At 38.2% G+C, this 27,227-nt stretch overlaps 1 protein-coding gene across 12 annotated transcripts in view; it reads left to right on the forward strand.

Annotated features, from left to right (window-relative positions):
- The window catches only part of BRSK2 (BR serine/threonine kinase 2), a 460,906-nt gene that overhangs the window by 293,267 nt on the left and 140,412 nt on the right, over window positions 1-27,227 (forward strand). For all 12 annotated transcript variants that reach the window (XM_087920981.1, XM_087920982.1, XM_087920987.1 and 9 more), the window contains exon 4: window positions 14,383-14,523. In XM_087920981.1, coding sequence (XP_087777107.1) covers window positions 14,383-14,523 — 141 coding nt within the window. The remainder of the gene's footprint in view (window positions 1-14,382; window positions 14,524-27,227) is intronic.

Consider the following 27,227-nt stretch of genomic DNA (forward strand, 5'->3'; position numbering starts at 1 on the left):
TGTTTTAAGATTTATTAATATTGCATCAGCTTTATAGGTTTTAGAGAGATTTTGTAATGCATTATTATATTTTGTTTATTATTACTTATTTATTTAACTGCACTGGCAGGCTTGGAAGTAGATAAATGTAGGAGTATATCCAAACTATGAACTTGAGTCTTCAAGAGGAATGGGATGCTATCACAAGTAGTGTTCGCTTCCTCATCTGCCTTTCAATATAGGGAGATCACCGATTTCTATGGCTGGAGCTTTAAATTAACTTTCTCTTAGAAATCTTATTACCAAGCATCATCATCTGTTGGTTTGGAACATACACAATTTTATTGTATGCAAAATACAAAAAAATGTAAACGTTTCCGACATTATGACAAGCAAAAAAGTGAGTAAGATTCAAATTCGCCTACCTGGGCTGTAGGTAGCTAAACCAAGGGGAGAATGTGGAATGGTAGTAATGATCACATATAAACCATACAACTAGAACAACAAATTATTATCAATAAAATTGATCCATAAATTCAAGAATTAGCTGTAGAAGGTGAAGCACTTCATTTTTTCTCTCTTTCTCTTTCTCGAAATACTTTTCCACAATGAACTGCAATATCAGAAAAAATAATTTCATTTATTTATTTATAAAATGTATAGGCTGCCCATCTTACCTCAAGGTAATTTGGAAAAACAACAGGAAAAAATATTCTCAGCTTTTTGTTTATATAGACACACGTGACTTATCTGCCTGTTCCTGGATTATTTTAAGGATAGCTATTAGCAGTATGCAATAGCTGATTATAGTTATCTTCTCTTAATGATCCCATAATCCGTTGTGGGGTGGAGTCTGGGCAACTGAATGGAGCTGAGTGTTTACTGGCCAGATGCCCTTCCTGTTGCCAATATGGAGTTTTGTTCAGCAGATATAGTCTCATTGTGCCCAGAGGAAAAAATATGTGCCTCTACCCAGACTCCTGATTGTGAGGAGAGAGCTCCACCTGTAAAAACTAAAAAAAAATCTACAATCTGGAGATGAGTAACTGAACTCTAGAGAAACAGTAGATAGTCACCCAGTAAAAACAGTTTAATGTCAGAATTTATATATATACTCTGATGATGGCAGATGAATGGTGCCATCATTCTCCCTCACTAGACTCAAACCCAAACCCATCCCATAGACGAAAGACAACCACCATCCAGAAACCAGACCACGGCTGCATCACAGGCTGCCACACACCCCGACACCCAAAACAAGCAAACAGACACACGCCATGAACACATAGCCAGGCCTCAAACTCAGAGCCAAACCAAAACCCGGAACATCACATTACAGCCAGCCACTCAGGATATCACATCACAGAACTCAGGAGGTTACACTACAAAACCCCAGGATGTTGCAACACAGCCAATGACCCAGGAGATTACAGCACAAGACCCAGGATACCACAACAATAGAACTCAGAAAGTCATCACACAGCCCATTACCCAGGTCGTTACAACACAGGAGGCTGATAGACCCACAGCGAATACCTCAGCCACACATGTTCTTACGAAAAAGCCAGACAATCTGCAAACATCAACTCCATCAACCAATCCAGAAATGACAACACAGCCAACCTCCCCACCAGTATATATAGGGAGATGGCAGCTCCGATCATGCTTTGCTTGCATAAGCATGAAGCCAAAAGCACCAGCCTGAAGATGGCGAGTGGGACCTCGTCGAAACGTTGCCAAGATGCTCTCAATCTTACACGGGAAAAGACCCAAACACGCCAAGACCTGCATACTTGTACCCGTGAAAATCTACGAATATAATATATGGAAGAAATACACACGCACACATATGCAAATAGGAAAGAGTGCTAGTCACAGGGAATAGAAATGTTCTTTTAACATTTGTACTGTGCATTTCTTAATACATAATACTGCATTAAATGCACAACATTAGGCATGTCTGCTTAGAATTAGAGTCAGTTGGGTTAAAGCACCAGGCTCAAAGCGAGGAGACTCATAATTTCAGTCTTGCCCTTGTCATGAAGCTAGCTGGGTATCCTTGGGCCAGTCATTCTTTCTCAGTCCTAGGAAGGAATCAGTGGTAAGCCACATCTGAAACCTTGCTAAGAAGACTACAAGGATTACCCTAGGCAATCTGAAACTGACTTGTAGCTCTTCCCACTCAAAAAATGCACTAAAATACATGTCTGATGTTCTGTATTTGATCCCTTGCTAACTTGCATGGTTTCCAGACTCTACCCACTTTCTTACTGAAAGTTATCAAATATTACGGGAAGGGTTTTTCTCCTTTCTTCATTTCCTAATGGATTTTTTTTTTTAATGGAAAGAAAAATAAGAGAAGAAGCACTAGGAAAAAGCCATTTTAAAACAGAAGAAACTTTATCAACTTTGTAAAGTTCTGTGAATAAAGCAAGTTATTTGCATCATAAAAGTCTTGATCTGGAATCTAATTAGTAGGATTGGGCAAGGCATTGGAAAGAGGCCCTTTGTAAGAGACAAGACCTTTCTTAAAAGAAAGTATCTATCTCTATTGAAATTTGGTGCAGCTACTTTGAAGACTTTCTCTGGCTGTCTGCACAAACGTATATACAGTATGAACAAATAGCATGCTGTTCTATGGGGGAACACCAGCAAAACAAAGTGGAGGTATAACCACCCAAAAAGGTTCTGAAGCTGCCTTAGAACCTTCCATTAGACCAGGGGTCTGCTACCTTAAATACTCAAAAAGCCAATTGGACCCATTCCCCATAGAAAAGAAAACACCGGGAGCCAATAATTTAACAACTGGTGTGACTGGGTGGGTGTGGCCAACTAGAAGTCACTCACTCCCACCCAGTCACCTCCTGCTCTGGAAAATGGAGCAAGTCTCCATCCCCCTCCATCACCCTTACCTTCTCAGGCCAGGTGAGGAGTGACGAGGAGGGGAGGGGCTAGCCAGTGATGGGATCAGCTGACAGGGGGCCACAGTAGAGGGCCAAAAGAGCCACATGTGGCTCCAGAGCCAGGTTGAAGACCCCTGCATTAGGCAGAGCTGCTTTACTGCTTTGGATAGACCTGTTTCACTCATACCAATATGTTTCGCAACATGTCTTTTTCAAATGCGTAATAATTAGCCATACAATCATATTGACCCTATAAAGCAGATTATGCTGTATCATAGCAACTGAGCCCAGATTGGAATCAAAATTCCTCATATCCATGTATAATACAACAACTACAGAGCCATCCTGGCAATGTTAGATAGTGCTTCTAAATAATTGGGCTTTACTTTACAAAAGATCGATGCCACAATAAATGTGCTTAATATCAAGGTACTTCTGTACTTTCTTATGGTTTTTTTCCTCCCCCAGAATCACAAAACACACTAGATTGACACAGTGTCAATCAGTGCCATTTGGGGATTTATGATCATATATGACATTTGTTCCCCACTGATTAGATTTAAGGGATAGGAGACTTTCTCCATACTGATTTGGTCCTTGCTGCTCAGAATATCTTTTCATCCCCAACAGAAATCATAGCAAGAGGTGGGGGGGTGACCCAAAGTCCATAAATAATCAAATTGTGTTTGAAAAATGCATTGTGGTCAAACTATCAATCACTTTCGAAAATATTAGACCTGATAGCACTGCATACTAGTTGTGTAAATCTAAGGATTTGGGGTGCTGAAATTTCAGTTTATCGTAAGATAGAGTAATAAAATGCTTCTCAGACAGCTATATCCCAGAACCTTAAGATGAAGGATATTTATTGTCAAAGTATAAAAATATTGCAATTTGATTGATGGTGATCATTTAAAGAAAATTATACCGATGTTATACTAAAGGCCATTGCTTGCTATTAAAAAAAAGCTGATAGGATTGCTAATGTGGAAACATAATAAATCAATTAATGACTTTTGGATAATACAGTAATGGAGTATGACTGTGGAGGGGTGAAAAAGCTCTGTGTCAGTAATTTCATACCTTGTAAAGTTCAGGTTTAAGAGGGGGATGCTGATGTTGCCAGCAAATACAACACAGCACAATCTTCTCCCCTTTACAAATTAGTCTCAGGTTAGTCAATCAGCATTCCATCAAACATCATGTCTTAATTGCAGTGCTAGTGGCCTGGTTTCTTAGGCATATTATGAATTAAGATTGATATTTTGGATGCCAAAGACACTGTTGCAGCAAGGGGAGTGTTTCTTCGATAAATGTTAATTTCACAAATCATGTTTGACTTTGGGATTATTATTTAATTTGTGACAAAGGAGCTTTGGTTGAGTAGATTCCTAATGTAGTCATGAATCAAATCATTTTTTCCACAGTTAATTTAAGAGCGAAAATGCATCTGGAGGGAAAAAAAATTAAAAAAAAATATTGCTGCCTAGCTTAGCCAAAGTAATATCATTCTACTTTTCTTTCCATTTCTTTCCAACATTTCTGGAGAAGAAATTTATTAATAGGAGATGTAAGCGTTCAGTGGAATCCAGTTCTTAAGGTTTGCTGACTCAGACTGCAAAGGCAGAAATCTCAAGTTAAATGCTTTTTCCAATTAACTCTCTTTGCATAGAAAACAAATGGACTGGGGAAAAGAGCTCTACTACTTCCTTCTATAATATGTCAGTTCTACCTGCTTTAAAAAAATCTATGATGTCCAGGAAAAAAAAACAGCATATAATTCTGATGCACGCATATATCATTTCTAAGAATAGTGTTCCATCATGCAGACCTAATGCATTAAATTGAATAGCTGCCAAATAATGGCTGCATTCATAACACTAATAACCATGGCTTATTAACAAACCATAATTGTTTCATTTGTATAACCGATAATGGGTTAGACTGAACTATATTAAGGATTAGAGCAATACATAAACCCTGAAGGTATACTAAATTCATTGGCAGAACCACATCAAAAAGCCAGCTGCTTTGTGTAGGAATGCCATGTAAATGAAAACAGTGGCTTCATTAGTATGTTATGGAACTATCTCTATAAAGTAAAAAGATATTAATTCTATTTTTAAAAAAGACTTAAGTGCCAATAGAAGAGAATATTTGCAGCTCATGGTTGAACTGTTGGGTCATTGATTCTCTCTGAGCTTGGTTGTCACTAGCATTGATAAAGTTACCTAGTTTGGATAATGAAACATCTTCAAGAAAACAACCAATCTCAGAGAGTACCAAGCATCATTTCAACCCTGAGCCCTGCAAAAAACAACAACCAAGAAAGGAGAATATTTGTGGCTCAGGGTTGAAATGATAATTCCTTGGTACTCTCTAAGATTGATTGTTTTCTTGAAGATGCTTCATTATCCATCAGTGATGATGTTGCCTAATTGTATAATGTTGCACAAGAAAACAATCAAGTTCAGAGAAGACCAAGGACCCCACAAATACCTAAGTATCAGAAAACAAGCATTGAGTTCTCACACAGAAGCACATTGTAACTGCTACTGAAAAACAGTTTTATTTGGTAAGGATCTTCCTTTTACTAGTACTGCTTCTACTCAAGAAGAGATTAAGCAAACATTTGTCTGAAATGGTAATTCCTGCCTGATCTGGGGGTTGGACTAGAAGACTTCCAAGATGTTCTGACTCAAGCCTTGTTCAAATCAAACAAACACAAAGTATGTATAAAAGCAAACCTTATTAATGGGCCTCTGTGAATTCTGTTCATTCACAGCCAAGAGTCATTCAAAACTAATTGTCCCAGATAAGAGCAAGCCCTTTCAAGGTTGTGAAAGGCTGCCAATAACAAGACTAATTGCAGATATATATCCAAAGTCAGAAGTTTCAAAAAACAAATCGAAGTAAGCAGGGCTTCAACGAGGACTCTTGAGTAGAAAGAACTTCTTTGCTTCCTGCAAAGAAGCCAACCCCGAAGGCTGGCTTTTATCCCTTATGGGAGGGACCATCACCTTCCAGCCTTACTCCCGAGTCACCCATGCTGCTTCAACTGCTTTTTCCTTCGAGCAGCCCTGTGTGCACATGCACTGAGCACAGCCTCCCTGGGTCCCTCTTCGTTACTGCTGCCAGATTCCACAACCTCTGAAGGCAGCACCCTACTCTCCAATAGTCCTGGCCCCATCCCTGCATCACACGCAGGCCTCTCGTCCAAGTCCTTGCTATCAGAGACTTCAGCTGTCTGCACCTGCTGCCAGTGAACCACAACACAAGGTCCTTTTCAGTTCTGTTATTCTGTTATATCAACCTTTGAAATAATTGTACTAAGTATCCCCCTGCAAGAATGAATAAACAAATGGTGTGCATGATTGTTCCAAAGTAAACTTATAGAGGTGATCAGTCAAGCATACACATTTCTGCATGAAAAAAATTATGATATGACACAGGATACTCTTCTTCTGTGGAAGGAACTTTTTGTCTTGGCACCTAGGCTAATTTCATATATAGATGCTTCCCACGTGTTTTAATTATTTCAGTCAATGGAAAAGTTTGCAGTGATTCATGAGACTTAAGCTTGTGTCACTGTAGTCTCACTTGAATTACACTGATGGAAATATAGGATGTTGTCCCATGTATGCTACTTAATGAAGGACCAGCCCTTTCCCTCAGTTCTTCAATTGCCATAGTGGTGGTATCTCAACATTTCTCTTTAGCAGGATTTTTCTGCTCTCTCTCTTTTATTATTATATCTTCTTTTTCTTCCAATTTTATTTCTCCCTCTCAACTATTAGTTTGTATTTCTCCTTTTGCTTTTGCCTGTGAGTATTTTCTGGCTTCACACCTTGTGTGAAATGTAGCAATAAGCTTCCTCTTAAAAATGAAACCACTGGATGATATGGTGTGCTGGAAGAGGAACATGTTGCATAATTCTGTCTTCAAGATCAATCTTCACTTAACAGCCAAAGCTTAGTTATATTTTAAATACATTGTTTGAGTAAATGCTCAAAACTACAGGTACCATCAAGCCTGCCATTCTGCTGCAGTGGCCATATACTTTTAGAAAGAGATGGACAGTTTCTTTCAGAGAAGATTTCAGCAGCTATTTTGTCAAGATGTTATCTTGATATCAGAATCTTAGCTTGGGCTTGATTTCTGCATATCACATCCGGTTGACTTCTAAATGGACAGAGTAAACTGAAAAACCCATGAAATATTATTCTGGGTCTTAATAGGCTCAAAGGGAGAGAGGGAGGGAGACAAAACACAGATCGGGTCATTCTCATTCAATTTTGGAACATTATAGCTTGCAATTCCACTTCTCATGAAAACAATTCAGGATATCTCCCAGCCTATATTGCATCACCAGCAGTCCATCCCAGTATCTGTAACCCAGTCCTGAACTGTTGATATAAATGCTTATTCTGTCTCTAGTTCAGCTCTCTTCCCTATCTGGAATGCAAAGTCAAAACCAGTGTTTTTCAGCCTTAGCAAATTTAAGATATGTGGACTTCAACTCCCAGAATTCTCCAATCAACTTACACTGAGTTCCTGTAAGGCCATAAAACAACTGTACCTTTACATTCCTTTCAGAGTACTTCACCTTCTTGAATCTGACAATTAAAATATTTCTAGTATAATTAACTTGCATTAATGATTCCAGTCCCTGCCAAAAAAAATTATCTTTGGTCTTATCTCCATTATTAAGTAATATTTTTGATTCTGCTGCTTTTCATTTACCTACCTAAAAAATAAGAGTTTTGAGTATTACTATCTCAGCATACAAAATTTGCTAATTGCTAACTGTGAGAATAAGAATATTTTCTTCATACCTAACTTGTACAAAGCCTAAGAAAAGCAGAGTCTTTTTGTTTCGGCAGAAACAAAAGCCTATTCCCAATGTCTAGCTAAAGGGATAATATATCTTGTTTTACAAGTTGGTCAAGCATTTTTCATGTCTTTAGAGCTCTTCTGCCAGGCCATTGGTGGTGTCCACTGCATTCATCAGAGAGTATTTGCTCCCAAATCCATGTAAAGCTGCAACCTTTTAGCAATTATTCTTGTTTGATGTTAGAGTGCAGAAACATGCTTTATATGATAGAGCAATCTTGTCTTCAACCATCTCTTAAAATCAGTGTTCTCCACTTCTCATATGGTTTGTTACTCTCCAATCAGCGTGAAGCAACCAGAACCACAAAGAAATAAAAAGTCCATCTGTAATTAAGATTGAGTGCTAATCTGTGTACTTATACAAGCCTTCCTTCCTCATTTCTTATAAGCTGACATGTTTGGTTTCTATTTACTGCCATGTCAGATCTCAGAATTGAGGAGAATGGATGAAAAAACTGAACGGAATTGAATGGAATATACCGGGGTTATTTCCATCAAAAGTCAATCAGCTTTAAAAGATTTCAGTTGAGGTGTACCGCAGGTGCAGTATTCAGTGTGAACACAGGGAAAATCACCTGAAGACACAACAGCAAATCATTTATCAGCTGTGGGATTGATCTGGGAATCACCGTATTAGGAAATAAAACCAAGAGTCTGCCTCAAAACCTAAAGAAACACTTCTACTAAATGTAAATTGTGGTTCAAGCCCTCTCAACAATAGAACAACAGCAACAAAAAAACGTTCCATAAACTAACATTCACAAATGCATTTGGACTGCTAGAAGCTCCAGATAATTGGCAAGTAACACAAAGCAAATGGGTTTCTCTGAAAGGAATGACTAATAAACAGTGGCTTGGAACATCCAGTAACAGACATCACTCCGGCCAGCTTTTAATCATACATGACTATGTATTAGAAATAATTGACAAAGTGGCATTCAAAACATTTTTCATTCAACACTACCTTGAAAATTTAAAGATTTCAACAAAAGAAAAACTACAAACAAAAAGAAAAAATCCCAAACCTGAGTATAACTCAAATGGTTGCTTCAGATAAACAGCAATTGATTAAATGCAAGCAAATATTCATTTATTTTTTTCTGTTGGAAGAAAGCAGTCTCTCACCCTCCCCAGTTTTTGAAATGAAGAGGTCTTGGCTCAGAACCAAATTGGGATTTAAAAATTCATGCCTGCCATAAGAATTTATATAAGTGTTGAATTATTTACATGCTGTACCAATAATGAGCTTAATATCTAATAGAGATGATTTAATAAATATAAAATGGCACTGGAAAAGCATAATCAAATAACTGTAATATGTCAGTATGGTCTGGACTCTTTCTGAGTAAAGATTCTATAGAAAATAACTAAGCATAATATTTTTTTCATAACAGATAAATAACAGACAATCAGAGTTGGAAGAGACTTTGTAGGTCATCTAGACCAACCCCCGCCCAAGCGGGACACGCTACACCATTTCTGACAAATGGCAGTCGAATCTCTTCTTGAAAGTCTCAACTGATGGCGCTCCCACAACTTCCGAGGGCAAGCTGTTCCATTGGTTGATTGTTCTCACTGTCAGAAAGTTTCTCCTTATTTCCAGGTTAAATCTCTCCTTGTTCAGTTTTCATCCATTATTCCTTGTCTGGCCTACAGGCGCTTTAGGAAATAGCTTGACCCCTTCCTCCCTGTGGCAGCCCCTCAAATATTGGAAGACCTCTATCATGTCTCCCCTGGTCCTTCTCTTTACTAGACTAGCCAAGCCCAGTTCCTGCAACCGTTCATTGTATGTTTTAGCCTCCAGTCCCCTAATCATCCTGGTTGCTCTTCTCTGTACTTTTTCTAGAGTCTCAACATTGTTTTTATAATGTGGTGAGCAAAACTGGATGCAGTACTCTAGGTGTGGTCTTACTAAGGCTTTACAGAGTGGTATTAGAACTTCCCTTGATCTTGATTGTATCCCTCTGTTAATACAATTTAGGATTGCATAAGCTTTTTTGGCTGCTGCTTCACACTGCTGGCTCATATTTAGCTGGTTGTCCACTAAAACTCCAAGATCCCTCTTTCATATAAAAGTTGTAGAAAAACCTATATTTTCTTATACATCTCTTTCCTCTGTCATGGTTTCTTCTGAACTAGAAACAGATTAAGGGTCTTAATGGAGATGAAATATAGGAGGAGACCAGGGGTAGGATTCAAAAATTTTAACAATCGGTTCTGTGGGCGTGGCTTGGGTGGTGAGCGTGGCTTGGTGGTCATGTGACTGGGTTGACATGGCTTGGTGGTCATGTTATTGGCTGGGTGTGGCCAACTCAGTATTACTCACATCGAGGCACACATCTCCTCACCTGGCCTCTCATGACTGTGGGGATGCTGCAACAGTCATAAGTGTGAAAAATGGTCATAAGTCACTTTTTTCAGTGTCACTGTAACTTGGAATGGTCACTCAATACAAGCAAAATACCAGCAAAGGAGGAAAAAACTCCAGAGAAGTTCCTGAAACAGGAAGTCTAGTCCTGCCAAGAATGTAATAAGAGTTAACAGAGAGGCAGTTTCTGTAAGTAACACCAGAATGTTTCCTACCTGCCTTTCTTACAGGATTAGGCCAGTAATTTCTTCTAACAACCAATTCTCCGAACTGCTTAGAAACCGGTTCTAGAGAATAGGTGCAAACCTGTAGAATCCCTTCCCTGGAGGAGGCTTAGTACCATAACCATTAAATGCAGGCAGATGTCCAAGACCATGAGCTCTAAAGGGGACAGAATAAAAAAATATTTAAAAAGAAGAATCATGATGTAATCTTAGAGAGAGAACTTTGGTTAGACTTATATAATTGCCAAGAAGATCAGACACTCCTTCCATATATATTCAGGTATGAATGAATGTGTGTTTTCTGTTCTTTTTTTCAATCTTTGTCTCTCTTTTTTTTCTTTTTCACATATTTGTTCTTTTTCTCTTTGAATGTATTCCTTATTATGTATCTAAATTTTTTTAATGAAAACAATTTTCAAATAGAGAACTCCGGAGGGGATAGAAAGGTAGGGACGCAGATCAAGATAGTGATGCACAGAGGGAAGCAGTGGGTAGCCTGTGCCAGGGGTGGGCTTCAAAAATTTTACAAAGGGTTTTCTACCTGGTTGCTGGGTGGGCATGGCCATGGTAGGCGTGGCCTAGTCAGCCTCCTGCACTATGGTGCGGGGGTGTTTTTGCCCTCCCCGGGCTCCGGAGGCTCTCTGGAAGCCAGAAACAGGCCCATTTCCAGCCTTTCCGAACTTCTGGGAGGCTCTTTTTTGCCTCCCTGGGCCTCTGTGTGCACTCTGCACTTACCTGCATCCAAAACAGCAGCCATGTGGGGACAACTGGGAGAGGCAGGGTGGAGTGGGTGGAGCCCAGAGGTGGTATTCAGCAGGCTCTGACCAGTTCTGGAGAACCAATAGCGGAAATTTTGAGTAGTTCAGAGAACCGGCAAATTCCATCTCTGACTGGAGATTTTATAGTATCCTTCCCCTGCCATGCCCACCAAGCCACCAACCCACAGAACCGGTAGTAAAAAATTTGAATCTCACCACTGGTGGAGCCAGCCAGGAGTGGGATTTGGGGGTTCTCTGAACCGCACAGAATCTTAGCTAGGGGGTCACCCGAACCCCTGTGAGCCTCCAGAAGTCCACCCCTGGATTGTGCTCAGGGAAGGGGGCAGGGGTGGGATTCTACCAGTTCGCACCTATTCACTAGAACTGGTTGTTAACATTCTAAGCAGTTCAGAGAACCGGTTGTTAGAAGAAATTACTGGCCTAATCCTGTAAGGAAGGCAGGAAGGAAACATTCTGGTGTTGCTTACAGAAACTGCCTCTCCATTAACCCTTATTACATTCTTGGCAGGACTAGACTTCCTGTCTCAGGAACGTCTCTGGAGTTTTTTTTCCCCTCCTTTGCTGGTACTTTGCTTGTGTGGAGTGACCATTTAAAGTTACAATGGCACTGAAAAAAGTGACTTATGACCATTTTTCACACTTACGACTGTTGCAGCATCCCCACAGTCATGAGAGGCCAGGTGAGGAGATGCATGCCTCGATGTGAGGTTGAGTTGGTCACGCCCAGCCAATAACATGACCACCAAGCCACACCCACCAACTAAGCCACGGCCACAGAACCGGTTGTTAAAAAATTTGAATCCCACCCCTGGAAGGGGGATAAAATATCTAAGAACAATCTCTACTTCCAGCCCTCTGGCCTCATCGTGTGGATAATTCATTTCTGTTGTGTAGCTCTAACCCTTGTTCTTATTATTATGCTATAAGGACATCATAGAATGTTCATAGAATGAACATTCTGGAATGAGAACATTGATACTTTGCTTTAAAGCTGTTTCTTCTTTGTTCTCGTTCCTTTCCTTTTTGGGGGAACATGTCCCAATATTCATGTATTCAGATAGTCCCTACCTATAGCAGTGTTTCAAAGAAGCTGATGATGCATACTTCCCACTTTTCTCCCTATTATCCATGCATATAAAGCAGACCAGTACAAAAGAACTATATCATGTTAAATCTATATGCATAAAGGTCCTCCAGCTAGAAGCTCTTCTGCAGGAGACAGCTGCTGAGGACCCCTGGTCACGCATTGATTGAAAGTTGTGTCTCATACTAGAAGAGAGCTTCAATTAATGTTCAGACAGACATTTTGATCTTCCCATCAAAAAAAAGTGTGTTATTTGTTTGGGGGGACGCCATTGACCTTGTGTTTTTGTTCATTCAGTAAAGCACTGTTAACAGGCACAGGAATGTTACATCTTTTCTAGGGACTGTTATTTAAGATTCAACTCACACAATGCAGTCTTGGTGTTTTGTTTTGATTTGTGTCTTTTTGAGGGGGGCGGAGTATAATAATTTCTGTTGCGGAAGAAGAAATAGGTCAGAAAGAAATATCTATGAGGTTTGCCTGCCTTTTGAATAGTCTTTAAAGGGATAGTAAATCAAAATTAGCTATGCTGGTAATTATTTTGGCAACCCAGGAGGAACCTGCCACACTGGGAACTGCTCCACAACTTGGTTAATCAAATATGTGTACAAATATATTTTCAGCAAAGACTGGAAGGTTCAAAGTAATAAACCTGTAATTAATAGTTCTTGCTTGGAGTGTTTGGTAAGTATGTTGTGTTCCCATTCCAATGAGTTTGACATTTGTGTTCCTACAACAAGAGCACTGAGCAGGAGTTGGGCATTAAAGTAACACTGTTTAATCAAAGCCATCTGGTTGTGGCAATTTTAAACATAATTGCCTCCTTGCAAAGACACTGTTTCTGTTAGCATCTCTGGTGCATTAGTAATTTTGGGATCAGAGTACTTGGGATGTTGCCTTATTTACATAACCTCCTTTGTGCAGCCTCTCCTCTATCTTGAGCATTGTTTAACTAACAGGTCTGCCATTCTCCTTGTGTTGCTAAACTAGAATGCATTGCTTATTTCCTCTTCTTCTATTACTTGAGAAGGCACAAGCACCTTTTTTCAAAATGTCTTCTTTCATTTGATTATGTTTCTGACTTTGATAGGTAAACAATAATACTCAGTCTATTGAGTTATCACTGTCTCCCAGAGAACCTTTGGGTTTTTCAGGCCAACCCACTGGTTTGCTGTTGTCAGGAAAAAACAACAAACAATAGGAGGAAGAAAGAGCAATATATATGTGTGTGGGTATTCATCTGGCTAGTGTCCTGTCAGTGTGTGAGAAAGTTGAGGGCTGTTTGGAACCCGAAACAGGACTTGCTGTGTGAGCAAGAAGGAGACAGTAAGGAGCCTGGGCATGGCTTAGCTCAACAGTTCTGTACTGAAGCTGCTTGGTGCTGTGAAACTAAAACTGAAACTCCTCTCCTCTGCTTGTGTTTTGCATTTGGAACAAATTTCTTTTCAGGTGGGGAGAGGGAGTAGAACTCCTTAGCATCAGAGCGTGTTAATAATAATACACAAAATACTAATGCTCTGATGGCCATTTTCATGTATATAGAGGTATATATATTTATTCACTTGATTTATTTATAAAAAAAGGAAAGGTGGGATAAAAATCAAATAAATAAATATCAAGTTCTGCTTTATACTGTAGAGAATATTTAAAAAATGGATTATATCCAAGACCTTGTAATCACATTTGATGACATGCCCCTCTGGACAGGAATTCCCACTCAAGATTGCTTAGGAGTTGGCTTCGGAAAGGTTGAGTTTCTTGCTAGACAGAATGTCATGACTGCTTCAGATAGCAAATGTTGGGCCGAGGACAAACAGAATGTTTGCTCAGTTGGCTGAGTATCTTCTGATGTTACTGTACCTACTGTGAGCCTGGAGAATTTAATGCCTGCTAGTTTGTCAACTGCAAGGCTGGCTTTGTATACTTGGAATCAAGAATGTGCCTTCTCATCCTTTACCTTAAGCAGCAAATATCTTGAAGTAATTTATTTATTCACGACAGTTATGTTCCTTTAGAAAACAAACTGTATTTTTACACAGTCTCATAGCAGTGGAAAACAATCAGTAAAAGACTTTGAAAACAGAGAAGCAAATTCATTTTATTGTATGATCATATTTTTCTTAAAAAAAATTTTTTCCCCCTCTTGTTTCAGATATTTGGTGCTAGAACACGTGTCAGGAGGAGAGCTCTTTGATTATCTGGTAAAGAAAGGAAGATTAACACCAAAAGAAGCCAGAAAGTTCTTCCGACAGATTATTTCCGCGTTAGACTTTTGTCATAGTCATTCAATCTGGTGAGTACAATAATTTAAGGCACATGACTTTCAACAAGGGAGTTGATTCGACAGAGTTCATCTGAGTAGGGAACCAACCAATGGCGGGATTCAAATTTTTTTACTACCGGTTCTGTGGGCGTGGCTTGGTGGGCGTGGCAGGGGAAGGATACTGTAAAATCTCCAGTCAGAGGTGCCATTTGCCAGTTCTCCAAACTAATCAAAATTTTCGCTACCAGTTCTCCAAAACTGGTCAGAACCTGCTGAATGCCACCTCTGGAACCAACCTTGAAGGTATGTCTTTCACTAGGATATCATAAGCTGTAACTTCAAATAACTCAGTTCACTCTTCCCTTTACCTTTTCTTATGTTCAATTTATCACTAAACATTTTATTGTTTGTTTATTCATAGTTATTCGTGTCAGAAGTATCACAATTAAAATAAGGCATACTATATGACGTAAAATTTAAAATATACAAGATTAAAATGTCTACAAATTCAACAGATCTTTCCCAGAAACTAGCGACATTCATTTATTTTTATTTTATTTAGCAGGTTTATATTGCTGCCTATTCGCACATGGCGACTCAAGGCGGCCTGCAAGAATATAAAAACATCATATAAAAAACAAAACTAATAAAAGAATCATACAATAAATTAATAATATAATATAATAAATAACCACACACACACACACACACACACACATATAGAGCAACAACACATCATATGAGCCATTTAATGGGCTCCATCCCGCTCTATGTTCCCCAGGCCCACTGACAGAACCACGTCTTCAGTGCCTTTAATTGCATTCTGTCACGCTGCCATGAGGTGCTCAAATGCCATGAGGTCCCCTATTTTATTTATTATTTATTTATATTTTATATTTACAGATTGCCTAACTCCCTCAAAGTTTTAAAATATCTCCTCTGTCAGGGTGCCCATCCTATAGAACTTCTTGAAATTTGCATGGCTTTCCTTCAGGCATTGGGTCAGGCTATTGATTGACCCAAGATGTATCGCTGCATGTTTATTTTTCAAATTGTGCATTAGGAGCCACTTGTTTTTTAACACTTGTGTAGTTGCAAGTACAGCCACTTTACCTGTAACACTTGTGTAGTTACAGGTAAGTCAATTCAACCCAAAACTTCTGTTGCTAAGCAGTGCAGTCATTAAGTGAGCCACACCTAATTTTACAACCTTTTGTGCTATGGTCCTTAAGCAAATCTGGCTTCCCTATTGACTTTGCTTGTTGGAAGCCCCTGGGAAAGGTACAAACGGTGTTCACTTAACCTTAGGATGCTGCAGCCATCATAAAAATACCTGGTCATTGCCGAACCCTTTTGATTTTGATCATGTGACTGTTGGAATGTTGGGATGATCATAAGTTCAAGGACTGGTCTTAAGTCGCTTTTTTCAGCACCTTTATAATTTTGGATGGTTTTTACATGAAAGGTCTTGGTGTATCTAGGACTGCCTATGTTATATGCATGGGGAGGGTTTTGCTATGTTTGCAATACAGCTTTTATCTTTGTGTTATGTTGTTTGTAGAACAAGAATCATTGCCCAGAATCATTGTTTTGAAGTAGACAGCCATATCAAGCATGTAAATGAACATGAGTCATACAAAACTTTCTCTCAAAAGAAAGCAAAGAAACTCATGTTAAAGAATTAGTGACTTTTGGTGTTCATCATTATTGGCTAGATTCCTTCTGGATATTTGCCTTTATTTCTCTTCCAATATAGTGTTGCTTAATTTATCAGCATGTTATTAATACTCACTTGGATGCTATTGAATGTGATTCAATCTTTAACTTGCATGCCATTTTTTTGAACTGAAATACTGTAGTTTCCCTTGATGCTTAAACAAGTTTCAGTAAGTTTTCAATTAGACTAAAATGGAGGAAGAAGATTGTCCCAATAGATGGAATGCAAGATTTCTGTGCAACTACTGACCAATAATTGCTCATTTATTCCTCAGTAGTTATTTGTACAGTTTTGATTTGAATAATGGATAAAACAACTTTTTGAATACAAATGGAGTTAGGTCTCTTAGGCTATTAATTATGGAGGTTTCAAAAGTGTACTATGTAGAACTACTATGTCTTTTAATACATTTGCAATGATTATTGGAAACCTATTAAGTGGATTTCAACCCTGTTACAATGCATAAGAAAAGCCTACCCTTCCTTTATCAACAAATAGTTACTAAAATGAGGTTTGTCTTGCTTGTTGTTAGAAGTGGTGGTTATTATCAAGGATCATAAAAAGCCCTTAATCTGCAACTGGATTCAGTTCTAACATTGGGTTAAAAATTGAACATCTCTTTACACCTTTCATGACCTTCCTTGCACAGTTGAATTTGCTCAGGACAGTAAATTTTATCTTAGGTAATACACATATGAGCAATGATAGAAAAAAAAACCTCTAGTTCTCTTTGATATTCACTAAGCCTTCATGGTGTACCAACTTCAGTGCATCTTTTTCACTGTCCTTCAGATAGTCTTCCAATGCCCTTTTGCAACTGCCTGATGCACTTGCAATATTCCACACCCACCTTTGTTCCTTGATAAATAGGGTCTGTCAACACCGCTGCATGGATGAAGGACATGATTCATTGTCGTTATTTTTCTGGTCTTCTATCCAGGGCTTTTAGTTCTGCTTGAGTCCAGTCCACTATTCCAGCTGTGTATTTAATGACTGGAATTGCCCAGGTGTTAATTGCCTTGATGATATTTCTTCAACTATGTTTCGGTTTTAATGTCTTCTTCTCTCTTATGATGTATTCACTTCTAACCTTCTTGACTTCCGTGTGTTTGATGGTGTCAGCTTGAAGGATGCCCAGGTATTTGTAGTGATCATCTTCATCTGGACTCTTGTTATTATTTCCATAGGGCATCTTAATTCCTCCAGTGTCCACTAGTTTTTCCTCCTGTTGATGGTCAGGGTGGCACATTTGTCCTGTCCAGATTTCATTGCAACACCCTGGCTATTAAAATGGACACCGTTGAGCAATGATTTTATTTCAAATGGTGGTATTCCATACAGTTTCAGGTTGTGTAAAGAAGGTGGGGTATCTCGGCAGATATTTTTGACATTTGATAGCCATGGCCTAACTTGTTCAGTATTGTTGACAGAGGAATCAGTGCAATGGCAAATAATAATGGTGGTAGTGAGTTTCCTTGAAAGATTCCTTTCTTGATATTAACCTCTTCCAGTTTATCACCACTGACCAGCAACAGTGTCTTCCATTGTGTCATTTATCTCTGCACAAGGCTTCTGAGACTTCTACGGACTCCTGTTACTTTTAGGCATTTGATTATCCAATCATGTAGCAAATGCCTTCTGGTAATCAATCCATTCTCCATTCAAGTTGGTCTTCCTTCTCTTGCAGTTTTCCATAATCATCTTGCCAATTAAGAGCTGATCTTTTGTTCCTCTGCTGTTTGGGTGGTTTTCTTTCTATTCATGTAGAAAGGGCTTGTTTTTAAGTGGACTGTTGGACTGTATCAACTACCACACTAGTTAGCAATTTGAAAGTTGTTGGCAAGTAAGTAATTGGCTTTATTTGCCTGGTGCTGCCCTTTTTGTTGGACCTTTCATTATCAGCTAAATTTTGCCAGATGTTAGCCACTCTTCAATTTCACCTCCTTGCAATATGTTGTTAAACTGCTTGGCAATGAGTGGGTTTAGACCAGTCAGATGTTTCAACCAAAAACTATGCTGACCAATTATTGAACTTGCTATTTCTCCACCATTTCTGCTGTTGTTACAAGTTCTCTCATTTCAGCTTCTTTTTTAATTCTTATCTACCTCTTTTAATCGAGCTGCATTCTTGTTGTATTTATTTGGGTTGTCCCATATCTGCACCTAAATTGTACTGTTTCTTCTTCAGGTGTTGACTGGTTTATTGGTGGTTCATGAGGCCATCATTGGTGAATTGGTAGAAATGTTTCTGATTTGACTGAAATTACAGATTCTTCTTGTAATGTGCAGTTCAAACTTCATATATGCTGATTTTCTTGACTATACCTGCTTTTTGCTGCTTTATTATTTCCAGTGCTTCCTTGATCTTCCTCTAATTATTTATTTATTATTATTATATATACACAAAAATGTGACATCACAGCTGCCAGTTAGTGTGTTGGCCTTCATATACATCAGGTTCTTCCCTAGAACTTAGGATGCTGTAATGCAGGGGTTTCAAACTCACGTTGTCATAGCTGCGTCAAATGACGTATCGGGACTTTTTTCCCCTTCGCTAAACAGGGCGTGGGTATGGTCAGCGTGTGACGCATCTTTGTTTGACAGCCCTGCTGTAGTGTACTGACAGCCCTGCTGTAGTGTACTGACATAGTACATGCAGCAATTATTATATACACAACAAAATGAAATCATAGCTGCCAAATCTTAAGCTGGCATTAGCCTTCATTTGCATCAAGTTCTTCCCAAGAATCTAGGATGTTGTAATGTATCAATATAATATGCATGTAGATCCAAGCAGTGTAGACTTTTGTAACTGACAGATGGAAATTTTGTTAATGTGCAGATGTTTGAAGTGCCATCCAAGGTTTTTTTTGGTATGGCTCCCTGCGTAATTGTTATTACTATTAATATTCTGTGAATCCTTCTCAAATGTAAACTGAGAGTTGGTTTTAATAAGAGAGTCATTAGAGGCAAATTACAATCTAAGGCTGTGAATGATTTGTGAACCACCATCAGCCATGTTTTGAGTTGCAATAAATTGCAAGTATACCAAAGCCCAGTGGGGGGAAAATGATGATTAAATATTGGGTAGACTAAAAATCATATTCAGAGGAAATAAGCAGGTAGCATAGATACACTCACCAGAGCACAAGGGACAACTGACAGAAATCAATAACAGCTGGAGGGTCCAATCTGAATCATTACTTTTAATACAGTGAATATCTTTGGTGACTGTTGGTTTGAGATTAAATATTTTTTTAACCAATCCATATGACCAAATTGCAAGCTATTCCTTATATGACTGAGACTGTGCCAATTGATTTAGCTGGACCACTGACTAAGTTTCTATACAATGGATGTTATGATAATGGAAGAGGTTCAAGTGTTGTTGTTTTTCTGTGATGGTACTATTTAGTTGTAATCCTACGGTCCTCACTTTTGGAAAATATTAAACATCTAATCACATCAGTGTACTGTTGTGCTTTTCAAAACCAACTGAATAGTTGGAGTGATATACAATGAAGCATACATTCCTTAGTTCATACTTCTTCGGTGTACTCATGTGAAATGAATTGGAAACTGGAGACCGGGAGACACCATTTTGCCAGAGTCATTGACACAGTAAGCACTTGGATGACTCAGAGTGGTATCCAGAGCTAAGCTAGAATTCCACTTCTATGATTTGCTGTGGTTTTTCATCAACCCAGAATTAATGGCCTAGAAAGCCTGCTCCATTTTATGATCACTGAGGGAAACTACTATTTAACTACTAGCCTTATTCTGTCTCCTTTATTGTTTGTAGTTCCCAAGAAAGGTGATGCTTACAAGAATTTTTTTATCAAATATTTTAAAGAAATGCGGAGTGAGGGAACTATTTGTTTTCTAGGGTGAAAAAAAAAATGAATGTAATGCATGTTTTTAAATGATGAAGCCTGACCTTATCCTGTCAGGGGATTGCAAAAATGACAAATTGTCTAATCAGCCAGGTTATCCAGTCATGACCATAGTAAAAATGAAGATTTCTCCAATGGCTAATGATGGAACATGGATGCTTGTTGCCCACATATAAAACAGATTGATGGTTATGTGCTTGTTAATCACATGCCAGATTCATCTTCTTCCATCATTTCCAACAGTAGGTACAAAAACAAACAAATGAGTAATTCCTTTCAGTTAATTTTTATTTCTCTTTACCTGTTTATTTACTGGTGACCTAGAATGTAATCCTGCTTGAGTTTCTAAAAGCATTTCTTTAGAAAATCTTTGTGTCAAATACCTTTGATTTTAGCACATATTCAAGCACAGCTTGGTAGTAAAAGATTTGAAAGAAAACCAATTAGCCTTCAAGTTGAATTTGTAATTCATTATTAAGTGAAGTCAGATAAATCAGAATTCTGGTACAAGTATAGTAAAGCATATCCAGATGACCTATTTTCCCATCCTAAGTCAATTCTAATTTAAACTCTGTACATTCCATACTGTTATGATCATTTCCCACTATTCTGGCTGTTCCAGATCATTTTAGAAATCCCGATGCTACAATCAACATTTCTCTTTTCTTTTTTGGCCAACAGTCAAAATAGGAAAATGCTAGCCAAACCATTCTACTTCGCTAGAAATGAATTTCTTTTCTAGGCTACCTACAAGGAAAACTGTGGGGAAAAGACATTTCACAAAGAGTGAGACACCTTATCATTCTCATAAGGAAAGTCTTAACACAAGGGCAAAAGTGATGTGGTAGTAGCTCAAAACTAAATTTGTTGGCAAGGACTGGGCAAAAATATTGGGAGAAAAGCAAAAGCGCAAGAGTAGAGGGGAAACTCTACCAATGACGCTGGTAGCTATAACCAGTCGATTCTACATCAATACACTGAATGTGAGAAACAAAACAGGAAAAAAATGGAAATCTTAATGACAAATATATCTTTGGCATCACTGAATCTTATTCAAAGAATAAAGCAGGATGAATAACAATTACATCAATTTTAGCATTAAATAATAAATTTATGTAGCCACTTTACAGAATGTATAAACAAGGATATTTCTCAATAGAGGTCTTTTAGTAGTTTCACTCGAGATTATGTGCTGTGCTTTTTTTCTCCTTAAGGGATTTTCTGTGGGGAAAAAATTGGAAGAGTAATAGAAAAGGCTGGGAGCATTAGAAATGAAAGATAACATTGCCTGAATCCCTGTAAAAGTCCATAAATGAGGCAGGATTATTGAATATTGTAAACTCATTTGACAGCATCTTAAGTCTTTGAAATAGCCACAGAGAATCAAAACTGAATACATTTTACCAGCACAGACCTATTTTGAATGATGCATGTGCTATGACTTACTTTGAAATATCTATCAGCATAGGGACTTAGGAAAAGCTAAGGCTCATCTTGGGAAATATTTGAATTTACTTAAAATGAGATTACATGAGAACAGTGAAATGGTTAGTGTATGGACCATATGTTGGCTATTTACCTATTAGGAAATCACTTGATCTGGAGCTAATTTAAAAAAATCAAAGCTCATTTTTACAGTATTCAGTTAAGTGCCTAGCTATGGTATAGAATACTTGAGGAATCACAGAACTGACATTGTTCCTTTTGTGGTTGTTCTGAAAATAATATAGAAAAAGGTTCCATGTCTGAACTTCATAATTTGGATAAGCAGGTCTTCTTGCTATCTAATGGTCATCTCAATTTTTGCAGCCATATGTAGATGTCCCAAACTAGAAATGCATTGAAAAAGTATTAAAGGCTGTGGAGAATCATAAATGCAGAGCCCCAATTTTATCTTTTGTTTTTAAAGCAGTTTCCAAATGAAAAAGTAAAATCCATCCAGCAGTAGAAACCTGGAAAGAAGAGCAGGAACTAAGAGAATCATTTGTGAAATCACCAGACAAGAGTGAGATTGGGCTAATTTCTGGTTCTGTGTAGAGTTTCCCCCCCCCCTTTTTTTTGGTTTTTACAATGCTAACATTAATAACTGAAAGTAAGATTAGTGAAGAAAAAAACAAATGCCAAATCTTATTAGGCTTCAGTAATAATGAACAAGCTAATGCTTTTACAAAGGAGGGAGAAGATTAAGAAGAATTTCCCTCCAGTAATGTTTTCATCTTATTTTTTGTTTTGGCTGTGATAGGTTATTGGAGAAGTATTTTGAGAAGGCCATTCCAGATTTTGCATGAATATTGATAAATGACAATTACCAGAGTCTCATCCTCTTCCACTGCCTGAGGCTATGTCTGCTGAGCTATGCAAGTTGCATACATAATTGCATATTATAATCTTGCCTACTCATGCATGGCAACTCAAGATGGCTTACAAGGATATAAAACACCATATTAAAAAAATAAAAAGAATAAAAAGAAAAATAATAAAATAATAACCCCTACCAGCCCACCACCCAAGCAACAACATACACATTCATACTAGCCATTTAATGGGCTCCATCCTGCTCTGGGTTCCCCACACTCTCTGGCAGAACCATGCGGGGGTGGGATTCTACCAGTTCGCACCTATTCACCAGAACATTCTAAACAGTTCTAAACATTCTAAACAGTTAACATTCTAAACAGTTCAGAGAACCGGTTGTTAGTAGAAATTACTGGCCTAATCCTGTAAGGAAGGCAGGAAGGAAACATTCTGGTAGTGCTTACAGAAACTGTCTCTCTGTTAACCCTTATTACATTCTTGGCAGGACTAGACTTCCTGTCTCAGGAACGTCTCTGGAGTTTTTTTCCCCTCCTTTGCTGGTACTTTACTTGTGTGGAGTGACCATTCAAAGTTACAATGGCACTGAAAAAAAGTGATTAATGACCATTTTTAACACTTACAACTGTTGCAGCATCCCCACAGTCTTGAGAGGCCAGGCGAGGAGATGCGGGCGTCGATGTGAGTGATATTGAGTTGGCCACACCCAGCCAATAACATGACCACCAAGCCATATCCTCCACCCAGTCACATGACCACCAAGCCATGCCCACCACCTAAGCCACACCCATAGAACCGATTGTTAAAATTTTTGAATCCCATCCCTGGAACCACATCTCCAGGGCCTTGCAAAAGAGTGTTGTTATATATAGGCTGAGGTGCATGATGTATTAGAAATAAAGGCTGCCTGAGAGCTGTTTAATTTTTATTTGTCAATAAAGCAACTCTTGAATAAAATCAAAATAGATTTGTGCTCCATTTGGACTTTTACCTGACTTCTAACTGCTAAAGACTAGATTTGTGAGCACAATAGTTGGAATGCAGTACTGCAGACTAATTCTGCTGACTGGCAAATTGACTGCAGTTTGACAGTTCAAGTCTCACTGGCTCAAGGTTGATTCAGCCCTCCATCCTTCCAAAGTCGATAAAATGAGGACCCAGATTGTTGGGGGCAATAGGCTGACTCTATAAACTGCTTAGAGCAGGCTGTAAAGAGATATATAAGTCTAAGTGCTATTGCTATTGCTGTTCTCTTTCCCTTCCACCTTTTTTCTCATGCTTTTCCTCCACACAGGCTAAATGTATATAGTGTATACCTATATGTAAATATCCTTTGAAATCCATGCATCATTTTGAATTTATAAAGTATTTTTTAATTTGGTATTTATGGAAGTGGCACACACGTTATTAACTGCACTCTAGATAAAGCTGAAATAAGCTTTTTGATGTGCATTATGCTTCATTTTTCCTTTTCAATCTTCTTTCTTGGCATGTACACTCTGCATGAAGCATTTTGGCTTCTTGTTCACTGCCTTATTTAATCATGTTTCCAGCCCATATGGAGAAGGGCTCTGGAGTATTTCAGCCTGTAGAACATTAAAAGGGCATTATGTCCTCCATTCACCTGCAGAGTAAGGTGACACTGATCATGTAAAACATGGAATCAGAGAGATCAGCTGGAAATGAACCAAATAAAGTTCATTTACTCTGTATTATGCTTCTGCTTTCTTTGGTGCAAGGTGAGGTTTGGGAGGATTGCATTTTAATTAGATTGTCCAAGCTGCTGGACTCTTAGAAATTGTAGTTTATAGCCACTGTTCTTCATGTGTCTCTGCTGACAGTTTATATGTTCAGTAAATGGGGATGGAGAGCATTACATCTTATATCAAGCTGAACTTATCTTATAGCATTACAGACAAACAAATGCCCTAGATACCTGCACTACACACCCAAATTGTACTTTCTGCTGTGATAACATCTGGAAATTAGTATATTGCAATCTTAGCCTTCAGAAAATTGTTCCAGTGTCCTCTGTTATAGCATTATATCAGTGCAAAACTTTAAATGCACAAAATTGGCATGTATCTAAAGTGACAGCCACCAATTTGCTCTTGTAGTCTCCATTACCCATTCTTCTGCTTCTCTAGTAAAGTGTCATCATCTTCCTCCTCCTCATTTTTCCAAATATAATTTGTAGTCCACAAAGAAATAATGAGTAAATACAGAAGATGCTTATACATAAAGAGACAGAACTGCTTTCTAAGCAGACAAAATTCTGTCATGTCAGCAGGAAGACTCAAACAAGGACTCATCGGGAATGTCTCACAAGGTGACTAATAGTGTTTCATTGTTAGGATAGAATTGAGCTATATTCTGAATAAAATATGCCACTTCTGAATAAACCACCCCTCATTCCAACCATGTTGAATAACTTCTACATAATCTTCATCCCTACTTTAAAAAAAAGATTTTGGAGACCATAATAGAGCATCAGTTGTAGAGTATCATAGTTGAAGTAAATTATTTGTTTCAGCCAGGCTATGGAAATCTTTTTTTTTTTTTTTTGCTCTTGCGCATGAGTTTTGTCAAGATCTGGCTGGACTGCAGCTCTCCTAGATCTTATAGATCACTCAACAGTGTTCGGTACCATCAACTGCAAGAGTTGCTGGTTGGTGCCCCTGTTTTGCTTTAGTTCTACTCCTTCCTAAGCAAATAGTTCTAAACAGTAATGATGGGTCTCTCAGGGCTCTACCTGTAAACTTCACGTCAGAGTGTTTGCAGCAGGACTACTATTGTGAGACAACCCAGGAGCAAAACACAGCACACAGAGGCTTTGTCTTTTAACAGTGGTTTATATACAAGACAGCTATATACATACATATACGTGATAGGCAAATACCTGGCAGGCAATCAATCTTCTTTACTCTGCATGAAGAACTACAATGGAGATAGAACATGAGGAGAGAGAGATACGTCATCTCATGGCCTCTTTTATATAGACAGCTTCTTCAAACAGTAATAATCCTGTGGACCCATCGTCAACCTTAAAGTGGCAATATCCCTTCTAACTCATCCTCATTGCATCAGCATTTACAGCAGCCTCATAGCAGCTGGTCAGCTATTAAATATTCATTACGTTAACAGTTCAACTGGTATAGAATGGCTGCCTGAATATAGGTAGATACTGTTAGAGTAGCTTAAACACTGATTGCTACATTATGAGCGCAACAGATTCCAGGTGGCCCAACTCCTTACTAACTTTGGAACTACTTTCTCCAGGCAGAATCTAACTGTCTTTGGGTTCAGTCAAGGTGAGTATGCTGTGAATATCCCCTCCCATAGGTTAAACAGTTGGTAGCTGAGAGGTAGGTTTTCTCAGTAATCAACCCATCCTTATGGAAAAAATCTTCCCCCAGAAATTAGTATTCATGAAAGTAGTGAAACGTATATGAGGCTTACATTGCTGACTTCTGGACCATGTTTTCCCAGATATGCTTAATCTGTAATTTTAATTTTTAATTCTAATTTAATGTTTAAAACTATTTAATTTTAAGTATTCAAATGTTATCTGATATTTCATTTGCTTACTGTGCTATTTGAGTAGTCTGTTGTGAAGACTGTCAATTGTCCAGAGTCTTTTAAACAGGATGGGATATGACTCATTTAATAAATAGAGAAACCAAACTAGGAGAACTAGAGCAAACCAATAATATCTAGATTATCCCAAAGTTGCGAAGGGATGAACAGTCTTTCTACAAAAACAAACTTTGGAACAAAAGTACCATTCATGATTAATGTTAAATCACAATTTAGCATTTATTATCTTGTTTGAATAATTATAGAATGCACAAATGCTGGGGGAGGGAGAGCATTAATCATTGCTCAGTAGGGAGCAGTAATGAGCAGTGGTGGCTTAGTGGTTAGAATGCAGTATATTGCAAGCTAATTTTGCCAGCAGTTCAATTGTCACAGGCTCAAGGTTGACTCAGTCTTTTCCCCTTCTGAGGTCAATAAAACAAGGACCCAGATTATTGGGGGTAATATCCTGACTCTGTAAACTGCTTAGAGAGGATTAAAAAGAACTATGAAGCGGTATATAAGTCTAAACACTGTTGCAGAGAGGGGCACCATATTTTTAGCTTCTCCTTTTTAATTAATAGAAGGAGGACTAACTGACCTGGAGTGCTGACCCAGGACAGATAGTAGAATTAGGTAATTAGAGACAAAATATTTAGTCTGGAGTTTTTCAACTTCTAATTTTTTTTTTGTTCAGATTCAGACTCCCAAATCAAAAAGCTTAATATGTTCAGTCCACTTTTATGAAATATCCAAATTACAAATTCTTTCCAGTATTTCTATCATAACAAATTCAATTCTGATTCAATTAAAAACTAATTATTATTCCAATGAAAGAAAGGAGCAAAAAGTGAAAGATATTTTTTTAAAAAAATTGTTGGTCACTCTTACTTCCATTAGACAATAACAGCAACTACTTCTTCAAAATTACAAGTTGGCACTATTAATATATTGTGTATTCTTTAAAATTTTTAAAGTAATATGACTTCTCTAATTTGTCAAAATGGGCAAATGTAAATGCAATGTATAATGGCTTCTTTTGAAGCAAAATGATCTGTGATCTTTGGAGGTGCAGATAACTAACAATCTGCATTGGTCCCTCCATACATCATCCTTAGTGAAGTGTGCAAACCAACGTCTGCGTCTCCTGTGTTGGATGAGGAGAGCACATCTTTCTCCTTCTGTCCTAGCCACTTTTTACAGAAGCACAACTGAGAGTGTTTTAACAAACTGCA

This window comes from Pseudonaja textilis, chromosome 1, assembly GCF_049901715.1.
Source record: "Pseudonaja textilis isolate UNSWEBS1 chromosome 1, rPseTex1.2, whole genome shotgun sequence".
Taxonomy (NCBI): domain Eukaryota; kingdom Metazoa; phylum Chordata; class Lepidosauria; order Squamata; family Elapidae; genus Pseudonaja; species Pseudonaja textilis.